Source organism: Sminthopsis crassicaudata, chromosome 3, assembly GCF_048593235.1.
Source record: "Sminthopsis crassicaudata isolate SCR6 chromosome 3, ASM4859323v1, whole genome shotgun sequence".
NCBI classification, from domain to species: Eukaryota; Metazoa; Chordata; class Mammalia; order Dasyuromorphia; family Dasyuridae; genus Sminthopsis; species Sminthopsis crassicaudata.
Window position 1 is genome coordinate 189720926 of NC_133619.1, and position 18780 is coordinate 189739705.

General features: G+C 30.8%; 1 protein-coding gene across 1 annotated transcript in view; it reads right to left on the reverse strand.

Moving 5' to 3' along the window:
• ROBO1 (roundabout guidance receptor 1) overlaps nt 1-18780 on the reverse strand; it is a 582961-nt gene that overhangs the window by 142332 nt on the left and 421849 nt on the right. The window contains exons 4-6 of the mRNA XM_074299785.1: nt 18203-18323; nt 5735-5873; nt 4584-4711 (exon numbers count right to left, since the gene is read on the reverse strand). Of these exons, the coding sequence (XP_074155886.1) occupies nt 4584-4711; nt 5735-5873; nt 18203-18323 (388 nt within the window). The remainder of the gene's footprint in view (nt 1-4583; nt 4712-5734; nt 5874-18202; nt 18324-18780) is intronic.

An 18780-nucleotide genomic window follows, 5' to 3' on the forward strand; every position in this document is an offset into this window, starting at 1 on the left:
ATGGCTTATATTCATATAAATTTGAGTTCATTCTCTAGATTTTTTTAAAGAAAAGAGGCCTTTATCCGAGGCCATGGAAGTAAATTTTTTTTTTCTCAGTTTTCTACTTCCCTTCAAATTTTGTCCACACTTATTTTCTTTGTACAAAAAATTTTAAACTTAATTTAGTCATGATTATTTTGAATTTCATAATGTACTCTAGTTCTTCTTTATGTACGAATTCCTTCATTCTCTACAGATCTAAGAGGTAGCCTATCCTTTCTTTTTCTAATTTGCTTAATATCACCTGTTATGTCTAAATCATGTATCCATTTTGATTTTATTTTGGTATAAAGTGTTAGGTGTTAGTCAATGCCTAATTTGTGCCATACTAATTTCAAATTTTCCCCACACTTTTTGGCAAATAGTGAGTTCTTATTCCAGAAACTGTGCTCTTAGGGTTTATCAAACATTAGATTACTATAATGTCTTGTGAACTATTGATTATTGTGTCTTATGAACTTAATCTATTCCACTGATCGACTACTCTTATTTCTTAACCAGTTAAATGGTTCTGAAAACCACTGCTTTATAATACAGCTTTAGGTCTGGTACAGCTAGACCACCTTCATTTACTTTTTTTTTTTCATTAATTCTCTTGAAAATTTTCACCTTTTCTTCTTCCAGATGAATTATGTTATTTTTTTCTATTTCAATAAAGTAATTTCTTGGTAGGTTGACTAGTATGACATTGAATAAGTAGATTAGATAGAATTATTATTTTTATTATATTATCTCAGCCTACTCACGCATATTTAATATTCTTCCAATTAATTAGACTTTATTTGTGTGGAAAGTGTTTTGTAATTGTATTCATATAGTTCTTGACAAGTCTTGGCAAATAGACTCCCAAATATTTTATATTATCTACAGTTATTTTAAATGGGATTTCTCTTTACATCTCTTGATGCAGGACTTTGTATATAGACAAATGCAGATGACTTATTTTGTAACTTAAGTTTCAAATTGTTTTTAGGAGTTTTTTAGTTAATTTTCTAGGATTCTTTAAGTTATACTATAATATGTTCTGCAAAGAATGATAAATGGGTTTCCTCCTTATTGCTAAAGTCAACATTTCTAATACAATAGTGAATAGTAATGATGATGGTGGGCAACCTTGTTTCATCCCTGATCTTACTAGGAATGTTTCTACTTAATCCCTGTTACTTATGATGCTTGCTGATGATTTTAAATAGATGTTACTGATCATTTTAAGGAAAACTCCATTTATTCCCATACTCTCCAGTGTTTTTAATAGGAATGGGTGTTGGATTTTATTGAATGCTTTTATTGTCTCTATTAAGATAATCATATGATTTCTGTTAGTTTGGTTATTGAGGTAGTCAATTTTGCTAATAGTTTTCCTAATATTGAACCAGCCCTGCATTCCTGGTATAACTCTTCCTGTATTATACTGGTGATAAATAAAATATTAGCATAGAAATCTTGGCATCAATATTCATTAGGGAAATTGGTCTATTATTTTCTTTTTTTGTTTTGACCTTACCTTAGATGCATTTCCTTGCATGATCCTATTAGAATTGCAAAAATCAAGATGTGCAAACAGAATTCAATGTCATTGCCTCTATCATCTAAAGCCATTCCTCTTTCTTACATCCCAATTTCTAGCTACCACCAGTCTTTCAGTCATTCAGGATAAGAAGACTAGAAAACATAATATCCAATCTGCTGAGACATCTTATAGATTTTAGCTAATTAAAGATCTAACTCATTACAGCCAGGATTATTGAAAAACTTCTAATTGTTTCCCCTGCATCTAATTTCTCTCTTCATTTCTACATAGCTTCCAAAATGATAATATTAAAAATTAGACCTGACTCTTGTACTGAAGAATCTTCTGCGATTAACTATTATTTCTAAGAGAAAATACAAATTCCTATTTGACATTTAAAATCTTTCAGTCAAAGCTATTTTCTCATCTTCAAAGCTAATAATAATCATAGGATCTACGTCATAGGGCTGCTCTAAAGTTCAAATAAAGTAATGCATGTAAATTAATTTGCAATCCTTAAACTAAGAGATGGATGTCAATCATAATTATTATTTTAAAAACACCATTATTTCATTGTTGTGGCCCAACAAGATATTCCACAACTATCCCACAATTTATTATTATAGAGAGAGTTGCCTAGGAGAGTTAAGGTAAAGTATGGTTAAGTGACTTGTTCAGTGTGGCTGAATATGAATTTTCCTAACTCCAATGCTAACTTTCTATCCATGATGGCACAGTGTTTATTCTTATCATAATTAATAAAAACTAGATGATTGAGAAGAATGCTGAACTATACAAAATGAATTGACTTTCTGGAAAAGTAGACAATCAATATTCTCATGAATCCTGGGAACTATAAAATTATGTAACATTCTAGATTCCCCAAAAGTCATTAAACTTTTGCTAATATTCTACCTTTCAGACTTTTATATTCCTTCTTTTTTTTTTGTTATTGTCAATCCATATAGAGTACTTAAAACACACACACACACACACACACACACACACACACACACACACACACACACACACCCTTTTTTTTTTTAAACATCTGCAACTTACAATTATGTGCCCAGACCACAACTCTAATATTAAAATGCATCTAGCACAGGTCTTATTAAATAAATGTCTGATGTTTAACTAAAAAATGAAAAGAAAATAAACTAGTGACTACAGAGAATGGAAGAAAATATTCTTTCTTCTTTTATTTAAATATAAAAGCTCATAAGACTCTTAAAGAAAGTCCACATGGAAATATTTCCTTAAGAATCATCTTTTGTTCCCCACAACAGCCTTAGAGGACCCAGTGTATTCAGAACACTTGACAGCATCAAACGTTTCCAATATTAGGCACATAGAAACAAGCCAAGTAATTAGTGGACAAGGCCCTTGTATAGTGATGTTTTATAAAAATAAATGTTTGTTCATCAGTGCAATGCAATTAACCTCATTATCCCACCGCACCCTATCTCAGAATTCTATGACAATGAGAAAAATAAACAGGAGGAACACCAGAATTAGAGGGGCAACAAGAAAGGATTCTTATGACATCATTCCCTGACTAAGGAGAAAGAAGAAAAAAAGGATTAACTGAATGATGAATATCTGGATTATGTCTACAAAAGCACTGTAGAAAATGTGCATAAGCATGTAAATCACTTCAATAAATTTCACTAAAAGTTTTACCATAGGAAGAAAAAAAAACAACAGGAGCAAAACCATGGTTCTATAGAAGATCATCATTATCAAAATGAAAACCAAATTAAGAGTTCTATTCATTTACTGAATAGTGCAAAATTTGTGTCATCTACAATTAATTAGGGGAAAAATTCACTTTGGCAAATAATTTCTTTACCCTTTAAAAATGTTCTCATGAAATTCAAAGATCCTCTGGGGAGGATTTATGGGGGGAAATGGGCAAGAATTTTAGAGAATGCAGTATTACAGTTATTTCAGTCTACATCTGTGGAGAAAAGTATTTCATCAAAGAAATAATATTTCTGTGGTATTTAAGTACGTAGTCCAAGTAAGTAAATGTTACTGGAATTCTTATTATATTCCTCTCAGAATGCTATAGACTTTGTACAGAGTATATAGTTTAGTTGTGATGAATATCATAAACATAATCACAAAAGGAAAATGAGTAAAACTTGACTAATACTGCAGTTTCTCCTATCTTGAGGGACCCCCAACAGTCTTTAGAGGGATTCTAAGGTGAAAATTATTTTCATAAATATACTGGGATATATGAATTTAAAATGTGGTTGATACACTGACCACATTTTAGCCACATAAACAAAAGAAATCAGATGACCTGAATTTAAAGTCTGCTATTTACTACCTTTATGATTAATCTCCCAGGTTTATAATTTTCTTATTTACAGAATAAGAGTATTGGAGGAGATGGTATTTTAAATGTTTTGGTCTCAGAACTTATTTATACTTATAAAAAATTATAAAGGACATCCATCCTCCCCCAGAAAAGTTTTTTGTTTATGTGGGTTATATCTATTTATACTTATCATATTAGAATTAAAACAATTTAGAGTTATCATAAAAATAATTTTGACTTCATAAACTCCATGAAAGAGTTTCAGACATTAAAGGGATCCCCAGATCATGTTTGGAGAACTGCTGAATAAGATGATAGCTCTACAGAGTATCCCAAATGTAATTTATATAATCTGATTATGCTATTTTGGTTATTCCTTTCATTTGTCAGAAATCACAGCTTTTTCTATATCTTGACCTTCAGGGACTGCTTTTTAAAAAAAGAAAAAAAAATCACTTTCTAATCAATGTTCTGGTAATTAGCCTTTTCAAACTTAGCAATGCTGATCTTCATATAAAAGACATAAAAATCCGCATTGATGCTTACACCTGAAGCCTTCTAACTTTGCAAAACCATCGAGAACTTATGACTCCAGAGTTGTGGCCTTTAAAAAGGCAGAGAAAACCTTTCTGATAAAGCAACAGAGATAGAAAATTTTAGATTCTCATAAACAAAACAAACTAATATAAAACAACCTACCTTGAACTGTTAGAGTTGCAGATGCTTCAGCTTTCCCAACCATATTTTCTGCAACGCATGTGTATGATCCCATATCTCCTGCCATTACTTTCCGGATTTTCAATGTATGATCATCTCGGATTTCATATCTTAGGTACATATTAAAAGAAGAAAAAAAAAAGGTCAAGTAATTTGTTTTATATGTAATCTGACTACTACCTGGTGAACAGTTAAGCTAACAATTTTACAGTTCTCCAGAATTTCAGAATAATATTTCCAAGAATAATATATTATTTTAAATGCTCATTTCTTATATGATAGGAACTGCTTAATTATCTAAGTATGGCTTATTAATAATATATAGGAAAATTCATATCTGTTGTCTATCTTCTTCAAGACTGACTTCATTCTTCATCGTAGAGAATCTTTCCATAGGAATTAACAACCAATTATTGACCAATTTAGGTGAATAAACAGTTGAATGTAAAGGAATTTCTTACCCTATCACCCAGCTGATGATTTTTCTTTTGAAAAGGAAAGGAAAGGGGAAGGAAAAGAGGAAGGGGAAGAGGAAAGGGGAAGGGGAGGAGAAAATGGAGGGGAAGGAGAAAGAGAGAGAGAGAGAGAGAGAGAGAGAGAGAGAGAGAGAGAGAGAGAGAGAGAGAGAGAGAGAAAGGGAAGGAGGAAGGGAAGGAGGGAGAGAGGAAGGAAGTGAGGGAGAGACGGAAGGAGGAAGGGAGAGAAGGAGGGAGAAATCTGTTACTTGGATCAATTATTTCTCTGATTCTAAAATAACCAAGTACAATAAGAAAGTCATATAAATTCACTTTGTTTCAGTAGAAAAAGTAAACCTTTTTTATTCTCAATTTTCCTTGGCTATCCATCACACCTTAGCTGGAATCTCCTAGGCTCAAATCAGCTAATTTGGCTTTTGTGACTTTTGTGAAGCTACTGTATTACTAGGTAGTATCTTGATAACTTTTATAAAATATAATTATAATAAAATTAAGAATCATAAAATCATAATCTAGCTATTATAATATAAGTAAGCAGATAATATATATGAATATAATATAAATACAATATGTATAATAACATAATATATAAAACATATTACATTATATAATATGTAACTAAAATATAATATAATACTGACTATGTTGACATGATACCTGGATTTGGGAAGCTCTCCATCATCTTTTCTCCACCTTACTATGAGCACAGGATCACCTCGGGCCTCACATTTAAATTCTGCACTATCATCCACTGTTACTGCCAAGTTACTAGGTCTCTTCACAAATGATGGTCTCTCTAAAATTAAACACACAGTGTTTAATATAAAAGTTGAATGGCATTGAAACAAAATTAAACTTTAATTTGTAATAAGACATAATATTCTACTAAAAATGAAAATGGATTGTGGTATATAGAATATGATTTAAAAATATATCAGTGAATTGATTAAGATTTAATAATGGTACTATTCTCTAGAATTTCCTGGGTAAACAGAATCTCTGCTTTCTACCTATACTCTTCCCCTAGACCCTCTGCAACAAGAAAATGATTTATCTTTCTTATGATATCATTTAATCCAAACAATCTCAAATTCAATATTATGGTGATGTTTTCAATCAATTGTTCAACTTGATTGGTTTTTTTTGTTTTGTTTTGTTTTGTTTTTCCCATTCAGCATAATACTCAACATTAGTGGGCAATTTACTGTTATTCACAACAACATTCACTTTTGCTCTTTTAAATATAATGTTCCTAGATCTATAATATTTTAGTATTTAGACTGCTAGTTTTATGAAACCCTGATTGTAAATCTGCAGCAATATATAAATAGGTTTTTTGTTTGTTTGTTTGCTATTTCCAATATTTTCTCGCTATCCTGACATTCCTATAAGATTTCTTCCTGGGACTACTCTCACATGGTAACTAGTAGCTTCCCTCCTATCCCCATTTCCACTTTACCCTATTGTCCTAGAACTTAGGTGCAATTTTCCTAAATAATTTCTTGTTATATTGAATAATGATTCTCTTTTTTGTTCATAACAATTCTTATAATGTCTTCCTAAAATATGTTCTCCAGATCAGATGTTTTTTTTCTAACGAGATATTTATTTTTTAGTCTTATTAGTTATTATTCAGTTCCTCTTGCCCACTCTCAATTTTCAAGGAGTCATTTTCTTACTTAACATTTTGCATGTATTTTTCTAATTGATAAACTTCTTTTCATAACTTCCTTTGGATTCTTTTTCCTGATTTTTCCATGGCCTCATTTCATTTTTGAATTCCTCTTAAGTAAGTCTAAGAACTCTTTTTTAGATTTCTGCCTACTTAACAAAATGGGACAAAAGTGTGTGTGGTTTTTTTTAAACTTATTAACCTATCTTCTTCTGAATATGAATCAAGATCCTCTTTCCTAACACAGTAACTATCAATGTGGTCTGATTATTTTTCTTTTATTTACTTACTTTTTTATTTTATTACAATAGTTTATTATTGTAATTTGTTTTTAATAATAAATTTAATAATTAATGATAATAAATTTTGAGTACTGATGTCCCATGCAAAAAGTTTTTTTTTTTTGTTTTAATCACATTACTTTATCAATAGATGCAAAAAAGGATTTGGATAAAGTACCACATTAATAGATATATATTCTTATTTTCTTGCAATTTTCCTTTAATTAATTTAAAAATTAGCTGAACCTATTAGGAAGCATTATTTGAAAAGGGGATAAGCTAGAAACTTTCCCACTAAGATCAGATGTGAAACAAGGATTCCCATTGTCACAAATATTATTCAACATTATTTTGAAAATCCTATCAATAACAATAAAAAGAGGGAGGAAATGAAAGAAAAGGAATCAGAGTCAGGAATGAAGAAATAAATCTATCATTATTTTGAAAAAGACATGCTGATAAACATCGAAAATCCCAAAGACTCAATTTAAAAGTTAATAGAAACAAGAATTTTACCAAAGTAGTAGGATATAAAGTATATCCACAATAAACCCTGAGCATTCCCATATATCATAGCAAGACAAGATAAGAGATATGAGAATTAACTTTTAACAGTATAAAACACCTGGGATTCATAATGCTGTCAAAAGAAACCTAGTTCTTATATAAACAAAATTATACAATAAGCTTTTCATATCAATAAAATCAGATTTAAATTAGTAGATAAATATTAATTATTCATAGATGAAAACAACAAATGCAATAAAATGACAATTTTACCTAAACTAATTAATGTATCTATTCTAATTAAATTGGTAAATAATTACTTTACTGAATTAGAAAAAAAAAATTTAAATTCATATGAAAGAACAAAAAAAACTATGAAAAAATGTAAAGGCAGAAGATTTAGCAGTATCAAATCTGTATTACAACATTGATATTATCAAAACTATCTGGTACTGTCTAAGAAATACAAAGTTAGATAAATTGAACAGTTAGATAATTATATAGATAATTATAAATGCAATTTACAGCATCAAATAAATATAGTAAATATAGTAACTTTGTATTTGGCAAATGTAAAGAGTTAAGATTTTGCAATAATAATTATTTGGTAGAAAGTGGTGAGAAAATTGAAAAGCAGTATGGTAATAATTGAGCATACACCAATATCTTGCTTCTTTTATTAAGATACATTTAAAATAGATGATATAGTTATAAAAGGATGCATACTACAAAAAAAATTGGAAGAACATGGAATAAATTACTTATCAGACATATGGATAGGTGAATAATTTATGAATAAATAAGTAATAAAGAGCACAATGAGATATAAAAAGATAATTTCAATCATATTAAAAAGAATTTGTACAAAAATTTTAAAATGTAGCCAAGATCAAAAGGAAAGAACATTTAGGGGGGAATTCAGGGACAGTTTCTTAGATGAAAGTTTCATAACTTAAACATACAAAAAATTTTTTGAGATATATAAGAAAATGTCATTCTGCAATTAAAACATGGACAAAGCATATGAACAAGCAGTTTTTTAGATAAATGAGTCAAAACAAAGTATTTAGACAAATAAGGCATTATGAAAAAATGTTCTAAATTACACTTGATTGGGGAAATGCAAATCACAATAACCTTGAGATAACATTTTACCCTCTCAAACTAACTAAAATAACAGAGGAGAAATTGACAAATTTTGAAGGGGATATGGAAAATTGAAGTACTAAGTTGTTATTGGGATAACTGTTAATTACTCCAATCATTCTGACAAACAATCTGGAATTATATACAAAGAATTATTAAAAATGCCCATACTCTTTAAATCAGTACAACCACTATTAGGACTCTTTCCAAAACTAGCAGTCTAAGGAAAAAGGAAAAGAACCTACATGTTATCAAATATTTCTAGCTGCTCTCTTTGCGATGTCAAAGAACTAGAAATTGCAGAAATACCTCTCAAGGAGTAGCTAAAGAAATTGTGGTATATGATTTTGATGAAATATTACTGTGCTCTAAGAAATGATGAGCTTGATCATATTAGAAAAACATGAGTAGACTTGCAAGAAATAATGAAGACAAAATGTGCAGAAACAAGAGAATATTGCATATTTTAACAGCAATACAGTTTTAAGAATAACTGAGCAAATAAGCCATTTTTACTATTATAAATATCCATATCAACTACAAAGAATATATGAAGGTGGTTGCTATTGTTATCAGGGAGATGATGCCTTGACATGCAAGTGAACTGAATTTGAGTAACAAAAGGCTCTGTGCAAAGTTACCTGCTTCACTTTCCCCTATAAAACTATCTAGATCCAGTGGCAAGATGGAGACCTCAAAGGTCTCTGGATGAAGCAGAAATGATTGCTATTTACATTTAATCTGAATTAATCAGGACCTAAATAATGACTAAATGGAGCTTGGCTGAGGACCTACTGATGACCAATTAAAGCATATGAGGGAAGACTTGATCTGAACTCAGAGAAATTGATAAACAGAAGTTTCAATTGAAAGAAACAATTCAAGTATAATATAATCAGAGTAATACAAGATTTACCAGCTTCTATATTAAAGGAATGGAGAGCTTTGAATATAATGTTCCAGAGAAAAATGGAGCTAGCATTGCAACCAAGAATTACCTACCCAGCAAAACTCAGTATAATCCTTCAGAGGAAAAGATGGTCAGTCCATGATACAGAGGATTTTCAAGAATTCATGACCAAAAGGCCAGAGCTGAATAGAACATTTGATTTTCAAACACAGGACTCTGGAGAAGCATGAAGAAGTAATCAAAAAAATGATAACATAAGATAAATCAAACCAAAAAAGAAATAAGAAAGAATTTAAAGAGATAAATAGAATATTAGAAGAGTTAGATGTGATAGATCTTTGGAGAAAACTAAATGGAGACAGAAAAGAGTACACTTTCTTCTCAGCAGTTCATGGAACCTATACAAAAACTGACCAAATATTAGGACATAAAAACCTCAAACTCAAATGCAATAAGGAAGAAAAAGTAAACACATCCTTTTCAGACCACGATGCAATGAAAATTACATTCAATAAAAAGCCAGGGAAAAAAAGAACAAAAATAATTGTTAATTAAATAATCTCATCTTAAAGAAAGATTGGGTGAAATAGGAAACCATAGACATAATTGATAACTTCACCCAAGAAAATGACAACAATGAGACGTTATAGCAAAATGTGTGGGGATGCAGCCACTTTTACTTGCATAAAATAGAGAAAGAGAAGGTTGATGATTTGGGCTTGCAACTTAAAATTCTAAAAAAGAACAAATTAACAACCCCGACTCAAACACTAAACTTGAAATTCTAAAACTAAAAGGAGAAATTAATAAAATTGAAAGAAAAAAAAGACTACTGAATTAATTAATAAAACTAAGAGTTGGTTCTATGAAAAAACCAACAAAATAGACAAACTCTTAGTAAATATGATTTTTAAAAAGGAAAGAGAAAAAACAAATTTTTACTCTTAAAAATGAAAAGAAAGAAGTCATCACTAATGAAGAGGAAATTAGAGCAATAATTAGGAGTTACTTTGCCAAACTTTATGCCAATAAATTCGATAACTTAAACGAAATGGAAGAATACCTTCAAAAATATGGCTTGCCCAGATTAACAGGGGAAGAAGTAAATAGTCTAAACAGTCCTATTTTAGAAAAAGAAGTAGAACAAGCTATTAACCAACTCCCTAAGAAAAAATCCCCAGGACCAGATGGATTTACATGAAAATAAATCCATTCCTAATAAAAACACTTGAGAGGATAGGAATAAATAGACTTTTCCTTAAAATAGTCAGGAGCATATATTTAAAACCATCATTAAGCATCATATGTAATAGTTAAAAACTGGAATCTTTTCCAGTAAGATCAGGAGTGAAACAAGGTTGCCCACTATCACTATTATTATTCAATATTGTACTAGAAATGCAAGCTTCGGCAATAAGACTCAAGAAAGATTAAAGGAATTTATATAGGTAATGAGGAAGCCAGACTATCACTCTTGCAGATGATATGATGGTATACTTAGAGAACCCCAGAGATTCTATTAAAAAGCTATTAGAAATAATTCAGAACTTTAGCAAAGATGCAGGATACAAAATAAATCCACAAAAATCCTGAGCTTTTTCATACATCACCAACAAAATCCAACAGCAAGAGATACAAAGAGAAATTCCATTTAAAATAACAGTAGATAGCATAAAATATTTGGGAATCTATCTACCAAAAGAAAGTCAGGAAATATATGAGTAAAATTACAAACCACTTTCCACAAAAATAAAGTCAGATTTAAATAACTGGAAAAATATTAAGTGTTCTTGGATAGGCTGAGCGAATATAATCAAGATGACAATACTCCCTAATTTATTTATTTAGTGCCATACCAATCTTGGGTGTCTACCCAAGAAACTATTTTCATGACCTAGAAAAACTAACACAAAATTCATATGGAAGAACAAAAGGTCAAGAATTTCAAGGGAATTATTAAAAAAAAATCAAATGTACCTGATCTAAAACTATATAAAATCATTTGGTATTGGCTAAGAAACAGGTTAATTGATCAATGGAATAGGTTAGACATTATAACCAATAAGTATAGCAATCTAGTGTTTGACAAACCCAAAGATGTTAACTTTTGGGATAATAGTTCATTATTTGACAAAATGACAAAAACTGCTGGGAAAACTGGAAATTAATATGGCAGAAATTAGGCATGGACCCACACTTAACACCATATGCCGAGATAAGATCAAAATAGGTCCATGATTTAGGCATAAAGAACGAGACCATAAATAAATTAGAGGAAGATAGGATAGTTTACTTCTCAGACTTGTGGACGACGAAGGAATTTATGACCAAAGAAGAACAAGAGATCATTACTGATCACAAAATAAAAAATTCTGATTACATCAAATTAAAATGCCTTTGTACAAACAAAACTAATGTAAACAACATCAGAAGGGAAGCAACAAACTGGGAAAACATCTTTACAGTTAAAGATGCTGATAAAGGCCTCATATCCAAAATATATAGAGAATTGACTCTAATGTATAAGAAATCAAGCCATTCTCCAATTAATAAATGGTCAAAGGATATAAACAGACAATGTTCATAGAATGAAACTGAAACTATTTCCACTCATATGAGTGTTACAAATCACTATTGATCAGAGAAATGCAACTTAAGACAACTCTGAGATACTATACACACCTGTCAGATTGGCTAAGATGACAGGAAAAAATAATGATGAATGTTGGAAGGGATATGTGCAAACTGGGACATTGATGCATTTCTGGTGGAGTTGTGAATGAATCCAACCACTCTGGAGAGCAATCTGGAATTATGCCCAAAAAGTTATCAAACTGTGCATATCCTTTGATCCAGCAGTGCTACTACTGGGCTTATATCCCAAAGAAACAGTAAAGAAGGGAAAGGGACCTGTATGTGCTAAAATGTTTGTGGCAGCCCTTTTTTAGTGGCTAGAAACTGGAAAATAAATCAATGCCCATCAATTGGAGAATGGTTGGGTAAATTGTGGCATATGAATGTTATGGATATTATTGTTTTGTAAGAAATGATCAGCAGGACGAATACAGAGAGGCTTGGAGAGACTTACATCAACTGATGTTGAGTGAAATGAGCAGAACCAGGAGATGATTATACACTTCAACAACAATACTATATGAGGATGTATTCTGATGGAAGTGGATATATTCAATAAAGAGAAGATCTAATTCAGTTCCAATTGATCAATGATGGACAGAATCAGCTATACCCAGAAAAGAAACACTGGAAATGAGTGTAAACTTTTTGCATTTTTGTTTTTCTTCTCAGATTATTTTTACCTTCTGAATGCAATGCTCCTTGTGCAACAAGAGAACTGTACGTTCTGCACACATATATTGTATCTAGGATATACTATAATATATTTAACATGTATAACACTGCTTGCCATCTAGGGGAGGAAGTGGAGGAAGGGAAGGAAAAAGTCGGAACAGATCTGAGTGCAAGGGATAAGGTTGTAAAAAATTATCCAGGCATATGTTCTGTCAATAAAAAGTTATATACATATACACATATACATATACATATACATATACATATACATATACATATATATATATGTATATATATATATGTATGTATATGTATATGTATATGTATATATATATAAAAAACCAGATTTGATAAGATGGAAAAAAGAAAGCAACTCCCAAAAAAACAATTTTTGAAACAGAAAAAGAAAATAACTTCTTAAAAAACAGAATTTGTGAAATGGAAAAAAAAATTCCATAGAACAAAACAACTCGTTTTAAACTTAAACTGGACAAATACAAAGAGAAGTATACAAAGTAAATGAAGAAAATAACACATTAAAATTTGGAATTAAACAAATGGAAATGAATGATTCAATAAGACAAAAAGAGTCAAGCAAAAAAAAAAAAAAAAAGGTAAAATAATTAATTGGGAAAACAACCAACCTGGAAAATAGATCTAGGAGACACAATCTAAGGATCATTGAACTCCTTGAAATACATGATGAAAAAAAGAGCACAGACACTATCTTTCAAGAAGTCTTCAAAGAGAACTACCCAGATATCATAGATACAAAAGCTGAATTGATCATTAAAAGAATTCACTGATGGATGCCCATCAATTGGAGATTAGCTGAATAAATTGTGGTATATGAATAGTATGGAATATTATTGTTCTGTAAGAAATGACCAACAGGATGATTTCAGAAAGGCCTGGAGAGACTTACATGAACTGATACTGAGTGAAATGAGCAGGACTAGGAGATCATTATATACTTCAACAACAATATTGTATGATGATCAATTTTGATGAACGTGGCCCTCTCCAACAATGAGATGAACCAAATAAGTTCCAATAGAGCAGTAATGAATTGAACCAGCTACACCCAGTAAAAGAACTCTGGGAGATGACTATGAACCAATACGTAGAATTTCCAATCCCTCTAATTTTGTCTGCCTGCATTTTGGATTTCCTTCACAGGCTAAATGTACACTTTTTAAAGTCCAATTCTTTTTGTTCAGCAAAACAACTTTTTGGTCATGTATACATATATTGTATTTAATTTATACTCAACATATTTAACATGTATTGGTCGACCTGCCATCTGGGGGAGAGGGGAGGAAGGAGAGGAAAAATTGGAAAAAAAAAGTTTTGGCAATTGACCATGTTGTAAAATTACCCATGCAAATATTTGGTAAATTAAAACTATTATTATTATTTAAAAAAAAAAAAAAAGAATTCATTGAATGTCTTCTGAAAGATACCTAAATTAAAACACCAAGGTAAAGAGTGGCTAAATTTGAGAGCTCTCAGACCAAGGAAAAAATATTACAACCATCCAGAAAGAAATAATTCAGACACTGAGAAGCAACAATAAGAATTACTGAGGACCTAACAGCTTCCACTTTAAAGGATGAAAGATCTTGGAATGCAGCCAAGAATAAATTACCCTGTTAAACTGAGCATTTTCTTTCAGGGAAGAAGATGGACATTCAATGAAACTGCTGAATTTCATGTATTTTTGATGAAAAGATGAGAGCTAAACATAAAAGCTGACCTTCAAATATAGAACTGGAGAAGCATAAAAAGGTAAAAAGAAAAAAAAAAAAACTCTTGGAGGACTGTATGTTATACATTGAGAACACATGAATACATGTATAATCTGATTTTACTATTATAAATGTATAATCTGATTTTACTGTTATAAAAAAAGAAACTAGAAAGGGAAAGGGGAATGGAATAGAAAAAAAGGGGGAAAGTTGAGATAAAATGATACAATTACGTCCCAGAGAGAGACAAAGAAAACATATTAAAATTGAGGGAAAGAACGGAGGGTGACGATTATTGTGTGAATCTTACATTCATCAGATTTGGCTCAAAAAAAGAATATTACATATATTTGTTTTCACCGAGAAACATCTCTCATCTTATAGAAAAGTAAAAGGGGAAAAGGAAAAAGAGAAGGAGTAAGCTAAACATAGGGGAAAACAGAAATGGTAGGGAAAAGGTATAAGAAAGGGGGGGGGTCTTTAAAGAGGGAAGACAGCTTGAAGAAAGTAGTGCTCATAAATAAAAAAAAATGGTAAGAAGGGGAAGAGGAAAAGGAAAGAGAAAAGTATAATTTGGGCTTAATTAAGATGGCAGGAAATACACACTTAGTAGTTTATACTGTAAATATCAATGGGGTGAATTCTCCATAAAATGTAAATAGATAGCACAAAAGCCAGAATCCTACAATATGTTTTTTTCCAAGAAACACATTTAAAACAGAGTGACACATACAAAGTAAAGGTAAAAGGCTGGAGTAGAATCTATTATGCATCAGATGAAAATTGGGGGAAAAAAAAAAAAAAAGGTAGCCATCCTCATCTCAGATCAAGCAAAAACAAAAATTGATTTCATTAAAAGACAGAAGAAAGGAAACTATATCTTGCTAAAGGCTACCATAGATAATGAAGCAATATCAATATTAAACATTTATGCACCAAGTGGTGTAGCATCTAAATATCTAAATTCCTAAAGGAGAAGTTAAGAGAGTTGCAAAAAGAAATAGACAGCAAAACTACAGTAGTGGGACATCTCAATCTTGCTCTCTCAGAACTAGATAAATCAAACTACAAAATAAAGGAAAGAATTTAAAAAGGTAAATAAAATACTAGAAAACTAACATGAATATAATATTAGTCGCAAATATTAACTAAAATTAAATACTATAGTGTAATGTGTATATATGTATACATATATTAACATGCATACAAAAAAAATATATATTAAATAAATAAATAATTTAAAGGAAAAAAGTTGTATATAATGATTTTACACCGAATTATAATTGTGTCTAATAGTAGCCAAGCCTAGAGAGGGGAGAAAAGAAAAAAAGAAAGTGACATGATAATTTTATTATATATTTAAAATGAATAGCAAGTTGTACATTATAAATTTGGAGTTTTACATGTAGTCCTCTTGTTTTTATGATTTTTTAAATGATTTTTCGTAATCAATTTTCACAGATTTCATGACAATGGCCCTAACAAATATCTAGATTCACAATAGGACCAATGTTGAATTTATAAAGACAAAGGAGGTCGAGTAACCTATCAATCTGATCAGTTGAATGCCTTATAGAAATCTTTACTATTTCTTAAAACAGCAAAGCTATTCAGATATCTGTCTTTGTTTTACCTTTTCCTGTCAATTTAGAGAGGTATCTGCTTCAAGGCAATTTATTAATATTGATAAATTGCATATACTCTGCTACAGGGTGATCGTATGTCATTAACCAGTTCATAGTAAAGCATTATTAATAGAAATAACTTATGGAAACTTCTTTGAAGAGGAAAAAAGGCATGTTATTAATGCAGTCTCATAAATAACAATGTGTAACTACTTTTCATGTAATATCTCATTTGCCATACTTTTACAGAAAAATATTAAATTAATAAAACAAAATAATAAATGAAATATTTATCTTTTCGGATTAAAAATTCCAAGGAAGAATGTACTTGGAATTTTCTGCACTGTTAGTTTCATATATGTAATATTTCAACTGGAGCTAAATTAAATTGATAAAACTGCCACTCGTATAGCAAGTTATTTTATATATGATTAGGGAATAAGGAACTTCATATGGATAAACCTCCCAGATAGATGAAACTTATTCCTTTAGAGATTAAAATATATTTTAATCACCTATTCTTAGACATTATTAATAGCAGAGGCATCAAACTCAATAGAACTAGATCTTTTGGGGGTGCATATTGACTGAAGATACCTGAAATGAGAATTATCTGTATGGTATTCTATTTGTATTTATTTAGTTAAACATTGCCCAATTATGTTTTTATCTGCCTCTGTAGAGTTTGACACCTCCGATCTACTGTGTAATAATACTTACTCAGATAGACATTTTCTTGATATACCATGAGGTTGTATAGAACAATAAATAGCAAATTGGACTGTATCAGGAAGACCTAAGTTTGACTACTTCCTCAAACACTTGCTAACTTTGTTGATTTGGGCAAATCATTTAATTTCTCTAAGATCCAGGTTCTTCTATAAAATGCAAACAACTGAAGGCCTCAAAGAATTATTTTGAGCTTCAAATTTTGACGCAGGAAAATCATTTTGTCATCAAGCATTAAATAAGTCCAAATTATTATTGTTATTGTTAGCAACATCAAGTATATTGTATCTTAATATAGTTTTGGTCTGAAGAGCTTTTGAAACATAAAGAAATATCATACCCTATATGAAGTGGTTGTTAACAACGATCCCCTCAGACCCATCACTATGACAGGTGTCACATCTTTTCTATAAGTACACCTGTCTCTAATGGCTTCTTGCACTTATAAACCAAAATCAATTTATAGTATCTATTTTATTGTGTGCAGAGAAATAATAAAGTTCAGAACTTAAATAAATGCACTGAATAATCTTAATATCAGGGAAATGATAAATGGTTACCTTCTTTTTTCCACAGAGAATTGGCAGAATAATGCTTAGGAATAATGTATATTCTCTCAGAAATTAGCAATATGCTTACCAGCATTGTCTCAATTGTACCTTCCTTGTAACAAAAGAGGATTCTACTGTTTTGAAGAATGGTGCTGGGAAATTACAGTGTTCAAAATTTTTATTCTAAAAAGGGGCAAAATCAGAGAGAGCTAAAGATCCTTAAATGAGCTAATAAATAGGCTCAATGACAATTCTCAACCAATCAGAAGTTTTACCATTTAATTCATGTATCCTAGTTATTTTCCATATATAAAATCACCAAGTTTTGAGATATTAATGTTCTAAAAACTAAAATCAAATTCTTGGTTTTGTACAAAAATCAATATACTAGATAAACTAGCCATTTTTCTTGCATACTATTACTTAATATTGGAAATGTCTGTTAGTATCTCTAGCAATTCAATTATTAATAGTTCTGACAGTGACACCGACAGTAATTTAGTTGAATAAGTTTGGCTATACTATCTATCTATGGAACATAAAGCTATAAGTGTAAGAAAACATCTTTGATGTCAAATTCAATCATTCTTATAAACCTTAAAGAAGAAATAAAGAAGAAAATACATTTAAATTAAAAAGTTATTTACCTAAAACAGTTAGCTCTGCTACTTCACTCTCTCTTTCTCCCACCATATTTGTTCCAACACAAACATATTTTCCAGCATCACTTTTACGTGTATATGTGATCATGAGCTTTCCTCCTCGGATCTGGGGAAAAAAAAAAGAAAAAGAATTACTTTAGTTCATAAGCTAAAGAGGTAAAGTGGAAAAGACAGTAGAAGAAATCTTAGAAGATGGTGGAGCAAGAAGAATTAGAATAACCCAGCTTTCACCAATAATGATTTCAAAGAAATCTGAAAAGCACCAGCTCACCTGGTGACCAGGAAACTTATTGCAGGGCAACAACGACCAATGAAGCCCTGTGAAAACTTCAAAGTGGCTACAAAAGGAAGGAAGGAAGGAAGGAAGGAAGGAAGGAAGGAAGGAAGGAAGGAAGGAAGGAAGGAAGGAAGGAAGGAAGGAAGGAAGGAAGGAAGGAAGGAAGGAAGGAAGGAAGGAAGGAAGGAAGGAAGGGAGGGAGGGAGGGAGGGAGGGAGGGAGGGAGGGAGGGAGGGAGGGAGGGAGGGAGGGAGGGAGGAAGGGAGGGAGGGAGGGAGGGAGGGAG